Source organism: Sardina pilchardus, chromosome 13 (assembly GCF_963854185.1).
Source record: "Sardina pilchardus chromosome 13, fSarPil1.1, whole genome shotgun sequence".
In the NCBI taxonomy this organism is placed as follows: Eukaryota; Metazoa; Chordata; class Actinopteri; order Clupeiformes; family Clupeidae; genus Sardina; species Sardina pilchardus.
The window spans coordinates 32,238,137-32,245,636 of NC_085006.1; the positions used below are offsets into that span (position 1 = coordinate 32,238,137).

The window sequence follows — 7,500 nt, forward strand, 5'->3', positions numbered from 1 at the left end:
ACAGGCTTATGAATCCACATTCATTGCAGTCTGGCCATCTTTAGATTTCTTTGCTTTTCAATGATTTTTTCCCCTTTGTTTTTCAAAACATGCGTCAGAGTGCGAGGGAACATCTTCTGCAGATGCGTTCCAGAGGCTTTGCAGGAGTCGTGGAGGGAGGGGAGGGGAGGGGAGGGGAGGGGAGGGGTTACCGTGGCAACCGCTGGTGACTCATCCATGGCCTGTGGAGAAACTGGTTGAAAACTAATGAGATTTCCTCTGCGTGCACACGGCACACTCATTCAGCACGCCATCGCCGCCCGCGCTCCTACTCGCCTCTAGAGAGCGCCAGCGCCACGACATTACACACACACACACACACACACACACACACACACACACACACACACACACACAGAGAAAAACATTAGAATTTGTAACAAAAGAGAGAAACAACTGTGACACAACAGCATGATAACAATGTATTTCTTTTTGGCAGATTTTTTAGTTACCAAACACTTTCATTGTTTTCAATACTGTGCTGTTATTACACTATATGTGCTGTTATTATTACTACACTATAAGTGCTGTTATTATTGCTACACTATAGGTGCTGTTAATATTACTACACTATAAGTGCTGTTATTATTGCTACACTATAGGTGATGTTAATATTACTACACTATATGTGCTGTTATTATTATTATTACACTATAGGTGCTGTTAATATTACTACAGTTTATGTGCTGTTATTATTATTATTACTACACTATAAGTGCTGTTATTATTACACTATAGGTGCTGTTATTATTACTACACTATAGGTGCTGTTAATATTACTACACTATAGGTGCTGTTATTATTACTACACTATAGGTGCTGTTATTATTACACTATAGGTGCTGTTATTATTATTACACTATAGGTGCTGTTATTATTACACTATAGCTGCTGTTATTACTACACTATAGGTGCTGTTATTATTACACTATAGGTGCTGTTATTACTACACTATAGGTGCTGTTATTATTACTACACTATAGGTGCTGTTATTATTACACTATAGGTGCTGTTATTATTATTACACTATAGGTGCTGTTATTATTACACTATAGGTGCTGTCATTACTACTCTATTGTAAACAAACTTCACGGAAAAACATACGTTTTCACTCTTAAACCCGATGAAGATTCAACACATTAGCAGTCATTGCCGTTGTCCACGCCGCTTAAAAAGGTGATTTTCTCCTCTTCTGGCTTATCGTGACCATGTCAACTTTGAATGCGGTTATCTAAACGTTATCTTTCCAATACCCTCGATACACATAACGTGGGAAAGCTTAGTTTAACTCCGTTCATGTGAGCACAATAACTTAATTTTGTAAATTTTACCAAAGCGACTGGTTTCACCTTGCAGGGTCACGTATGTATTTGAGTGTGTGTGTGTGTGTGTGTGTGTGTCCATGTGTGTGTGTGTCTATTCTAAAGTTTGCATCTGACATTTCTGCACTCTGTCTGTCTCTCTCTTCCTCTCCAGGGTGACATTATGCTGTCTGTATCCAATCAGCTGCCGACAGGGCTCCCCCTCTCCCTCCTCCTCCTGGTTGCCATGGCAACAGTGGGGGCCCGAGGAGTGTGGGGGGGCCCAACAGCGGGCCGAGCCCCGCCCCCACCCAGCACCGAGATGCTGCAGGCACTCCGCTACATCCAGAGCCTCAGCCAGCAGGCAGCGCCCGTCGCCCCGGGCAATCGCCAGCCACTCCTCGGGGAAGGGGAGGGGCCAGTGGAGGAAGGGGAGGGGCCAGTGGAGGAAGGGGAGGAGCAACAGTGGCTGCAGGCAGTGCTGGAGACCCTGCAGGAGACACAGCGAGCGGGGGGCGGGGCCAACACCCCAAAGACACACCCCCGTGCCACAAGCCCCGCCCTGAGTAGTGTCAGCCGGAGGAGACACAGGAAGTACCCCCCGGAGCAGGACCTGGGTGGGTGGGGCAACAGCTTGAAACGGACCAATGAGAACGCACAGGATGAGCAGTACACGCCCCAGAAACTGGCCACCCTCCAATCAGTGTTTGAGGAGCTGCAGAAGTTCTCCTCCTCCAAGAGCAAGAGCGAGAGCAAACGGCAGGGCCCCAGCGATTACAATGAGGAGGAGGAGGAGGAGGAGGAGGAGGGAGGAGATGGGGATGAAGATGAGGAGGAGGAGGATGCTGAGAGGATGAGGAAGATGACCTTGGAGGACTGGGACCCACTGGAGGACCAGATGGAGGACGAGGAGGAGGATGATGATGATGATGATGATGAAGATGAGCAGGCGGACCGAGGGGAGCTCAGCCGCGAGGAGGACGACGACTATGACGACCTGCTCGTCAAGAGGTCCAGCCAATCAGACAGCGGCGTTGGCAGGCAGGGGGCGGGCCAGCCCGATGACCTCAGCAGCCTGGTGGACCTGTACGTGCTGAGCGTGCTGGAGAAGACCGAGCAGCAGGAGCAGAGGAGAGCGGCCGAGCAGCAGGAGGAGCAGGAGGAGGAGGAGGAGCAGGAGGAGGAGCAGGAGGAGGAAGAGCAGGAGAGAGGAGCGGCAACGCTGTCTCTGCTGGAGCTGGTGCAGCTCTCTGAGCAGCTGGGTCTCTCTCCTGATCAGCTGCTCAGCCTGCTGAGGTCCTCCAGCAACCCGCTCCCGCAGCAGGCACCTCCACGGACGCCCGCGAGGACCCCCACACACCTGCAGGCACCTCCACGGACGCCCGCGAGGACCCCCACACACCTGCAGGCACCTCCACGGACGCCTTACAAGCTCATTAAGCCTGCTAGGACCCCCACACACCTGCAGGCACCTCCACGGACGCCCGAGAGGACCCCCACACGCCTGCAGGCACCTCCACGGACGCCCTACGAACTGAAGCTCCACGCAGCTCCCGCCCCTGTAGCCAGCACACCCACACGAGGACACACACACACACACACAGACACAGACACAGGCACACACACACACACACAGCAGAGCCTGCAGAGCAGCCCCCACGCCCGGCCACTAGAGGCGCCAGAGGACGTGCTGGCCACCGCCCAGATCCTGCGCCTGCTCGGCCTGCCCAGCGCCAGAGCGCTCTCGGAGAGGAGCGCGGACGACCTTGAGGACGACCTTGAGGACGACCTTGAGGACGACCCTGAGGGCGTTGCCGTTGCCCAGGACGACGGCGGGCCCCTGGAGAGGTTGCTGCTGGAGGAGGCCCCCGAGGGCCGGGGTTTCCCACCCCAGAGCGCAGGGGCGGACGGCGAGGGCGGAGCGTCCGAGCGCACGCTGGAGATCCGAGCGCTGACCCACGTGCTGCAGGACTACCTGGACCAGCCCGTCGCCATGGAGACGCCGCAGAGCCACCCCGACGACACATTGCAGAGCATTCTGGGATTGCTGAGGCCGGAGCAGCAGGACAGTTCAGAGACGGGTCGCCCCAGCTAAGACTGGACACAAGACTGGACATGTGAATATTACACACACACACACACACACACACACACACACACACACACATAAACACACACATCTATATGTCCTATTCCTATTTCCAGATATAGGACTGCGGCGTTGTGGGGTGGAGAGGGGGCCCTCAGATGGACTGTGCTGACCCCAGTAGCAGAGCTGCTCTAGGGACTCCCCACCACAGCTTATCCCTCGGGGTCCTAGTGCCTCCCTCACACAAACAGTATGACTCTCTCACACACACAGACCAGACAACAGCTAGAGTCAGCTAGTCTCTCACCTCTCTCTCCCTCACCTCTCTCTCACACACAAACACACACACACACACACACACACACACACACACACACACACCTAGGCCGATCAGACCAACACATTCCACCTGTGCCCCGTTCTCACTAGCGTACTTTAGTGTGTGTGTGTTAGTTGGTGTGTGATGTACCTAGAGATGAATAAAGCATATGCACGCGTCTGTGTGTGAGCTTGTGTTGCTGTGTCCTGTTGCCCCGGAAACACACACACACACACACACACACACACACACACACACACACACACACACACACACACACACACACACACACACTACACCTGTCCCTAAACACAAGCCATGTTTACATGGACAGATTTGTTGTCATTCCGATTGAAAAATGAGTGCCGTGTGTTTCCTTCGGGTACATTCAGGTGCTCTTGTGTGCTTTAGAAGCTGTGGTCGGAGTAGCCCTTGTTGTCCACTTACTGCCTATGAACCCCTTTGTGTAGAAGCACAATCTTGGTCTCAAATGAGATAATAACAGGTCTCAAATGAGAGGGAACACTTTGAAGATTCATGCTTGCATTTGGAGTATTCTTCAGGGGTTCTGATAAGGAATGACTACACTAAATATGGAATGATTGCAGAAATATATACCTTTTTACAATTATATTTCAGTTCAGTTGGTGTGTATATGATATACTATACATCTCTAACTAATATTGGGTAAAATTGCATTAATATTCAATTTCAATGGATTCTTGCGAACATTTCAAGACCCAATATGCTACAGTATAGCATATTGTAAGGATATACATTGCAGCTAGAAGGCGGAGGGGGACGACTATACTACAGAACTAGAAAAGCGGAGGGGGACGACTATACTACATAACTAGAAAAGCGGAGGGGGACGACTATACTACAGAACTAGAAAAGCGGAGGGGGACGACTATACTACAGAACTAGAAAAGCGGAGGGGGGCGACTATACTACAGAACTAGAAAAGCGGAGGGGGACGACTATACTACAGAACTAGAAAAGCGGAGGGGGACGACTATACTACAGAACTAGAAAAGCGGAGGGGGACGACTATACTACAGAACTAGAAAAGCGGAGGGGGACGACTATACTACAGAACTAGAAAAGCGGAGGGGGGCGACTATACTACAGAACTAGAAAAGCGGAGGGGGACGACTATACTACAGAACTAGAAAAGCGGAGGGGGACGACTATACTACAGAACTAGAAAAGCGGAGGGGGACGACTATACTACAGAACTAGAAAAGCGGAGGGGGGCGACTATACTACAGAACTAGAAAAGCGGAGGGGGACGACTATACTACAGAACTAGAAAAGCGGAGGGGGGCGACTATACTACAGAACAATCTGATATATAATCATAATATATCTGATATATATATATATATAAAACTGATCTAGAATATTGGGGGGAGGTGGGGGAGGGGGGTAATTGGCCCAGTTCTGGAACATCCTATGTATAACAGGTAAAGAAAAAAAGGTTAGGTATATATATTACGTATACTGTATATCTAATGCAATTTATAACAATAATATTTTGAATCTATCTATTTTCTCTAGTTCCTCTAAAGAACCATGGTATAATCTCCTGGTGTATCTAAATGTGGTAGTCTTGGTCGGGCTGTGTGTGTGTGTGTGTGTGTGTGTGTGTGTGTGTGTGTGTGTGTGTGTGTGTGTGTGTGTGTCGGCCGGCCCTGCTCTCAGACAGAGCGGCTTTGTGTGTGTGATGAGAGTGCGCTGTGTGAGGGCGTTTGGGGTCGTGCAGAGTGGAGTGTGTGTGTGTGTGTGTGTGTGCGTGTGTGTGTGTGTGTGTGTGTGTGTGTGTGTGTGTGTGTGTGTAGGGTGGGGGTGATGCCAGGCGAGCGGAGTGGGGTGTGTGTATGTGTGTAGGGTGGGGGTGATGCCAGGCGAGCGGAGTGTGTGTGTGTGTGTGTGTGTGCGTGTGTGTGTGTGTGTGTGTGTGTGTGTGGGGTTGCACCAGGCGTGACTCACCCCCTCGCCCCTTTAAAAGAGTGCGGGCCTTCAGGACGGGCACAGGAGACGCCGTATCGTGCCGTATCGTGCCGCGCTGCCCAGGGTCACCATGTCTCTGTACCGCAACTCTGCCTGGTTCCTCAAGGGACTCACCCAGTTCACCAGGTAAGCTCACACTCACCCAGTTCACCAGGTAAGCTCAGAAGACCCACACATCTGAGAGATGGACAGGTGTGGTATCTCTAGAGCTATAGATATGGACAGGTGTGATATCTCTAGAGCTATAATAGATATGGACAGGTGTGATATCTCTAGAGCTATAATAGATATGGACAGGTGTGGTATCTCTAGAGCTACAGTACAATAACAGATGTGGTATCTCTAGAGCTACAATAACAGGTGTGGTATCTCTAGAGCTATAATAGATATGGACAGGTGTGGTATCTCTAGGCATGGCCAACAACACTGAAATGCTGGAGAAAACAAAATGTATAAAATGTGATGTTTCTTAAAATGCACTCTGCAGAGAGTTTGTTTGGGTTTGAGTGCAAGCAGAAGGTTCACAAATACTCCCACTCTTTGCCTTAGGGCAGTAGGCTACACACGTGATTGAAGATACAGCTCTCTTAGCCTTAGGGCAGTACACGCTAGGGTATTTGTGTGTGCAAGTGATTGAAGATACAGCTCTGTTAGCCTTAGGGCAGCACACACGTGATTGAAGATACAGCTCTGTTAGCCTTAGGGCAGCACACGCTAGGGTATTTGTGTGTGCTACTGGAGGGACGCTCTGACTGTTAGCCGTAGAGCAGCATGATCTCAGCCAGTGGAGGGATTGACTCTGCGCTGCTGTTTCTAGTGTCCTGGCTGTGAACCCACACAACTGTCAGGAGACCCAGGGGTCAACAAGGCTCTCTGTCTAAGGAACGGGCCGGAGTTCATGTCTGTTGGAAGCATAACGTTAGCTTTCCACTCTCTCTCTCTTTATTGCATAACATTAGAGTCCTCTCTTTCACAGACATGTCAGATGTCTGTGTGTGGTGCAATGCCTACAATGGTCAGGTGTGTCTGTGTGTGATTTAGAGGAAGTTCATGTTGGCTAACTGACTAAATGATTTAGAGTAGGTTCATGTTGGCTAACTGACTAAGTGATTTAGAGGAAGTTCATGTTGGCTAACTGACTAAATGATTTAGAGTCGGCTTACTGACTAAATGTGAATGATTCATAGTAATGTCGGCTTACTGACTAAATGTGAATGATTCATAGTAATGTCGGCTTACTGACTAAATGTGAATGATTCATAGTAATGTCGGCTAACTGACTAAATGTGAATGATTCATAGTAATGTCGGCTAACTGACTAAATGACTGACTACAAAAGTGAATTCTACTGCATTATTCCATACAGCTGGCACTCTGTGTGCTCTGTCCATAACTAACTTTAAACTCTTACGGTAGCTGCTGATGTTTTAGAGAGTAATGTCGGCTAACTGACTTCATGTTAATGTTTTAGAGAGTAATGTCGGCTAATTGACTTCATGTTAATGTTTTAGAGAGTAATGTCGGCTAACTGACTTAATGTTAATGTTTTAGAGAGTAATGTCGGCTAACTGGCTACATGTGAATGTTTTAGAGAGTAATGTCGGCTAACTGGCTTCATGTTAATGTTTTAGAGAGTAATGTCGTCTAACTGGCTACATGTGAATGTTTTAGAGAGTAATGTCGGCGCTAACTGGCTACATGTTAATGTTTTAGAGAGTAATGTCGGCTAACTGACTTCA

At 49.2% G+C, this 7,500-nt stretch overlaps 2 protein-coding genes across 2 annotated transcripts in view; both read left to right on the forward strand.

Annotated features, from left to right (window-relative positions):
• Window positions 1-1,519: 1,519 nt before the first annotated feature.
• On the forward strand, window positions 1,520-3,926 carry scg2a (secretogranin II a). The gene has a single exon (XM_062552384.1). The coding sequence runs from the start codon at window positions 1,525-1,527 to the stop codon at window positions 3,433-3,435; it is 1,911 nt and encodes a 636-aa protein (XP_062408368.1). The 5' UTR covers window positions 1,520-1,524; the 3' UTR covers window positions 3,436-3,926.
• A 1,869-nt stretch (window positions 3,927-5,795) lies between these two features.
• dhrs12la (dehydrogenase/reductase 12-like a) overlaps window positions 5,796-7,500 on the forward strand; it is a 12,421-nt gene continuing 10,716 nt past the window's right edge. Inside the window, exon 1 of the mRNA XM_062552385.1 lies at window positions 5,796-5,887. Within this exon, the coding sequence (XP_062408369.1) occupies window positions 5,832-5,887 (56 nt within the window). The 5' untranslated portion in view covers window positions 5,796-5,831. The remainder of the gene's footprint in view (window positions 5,888-7,500) is intronic.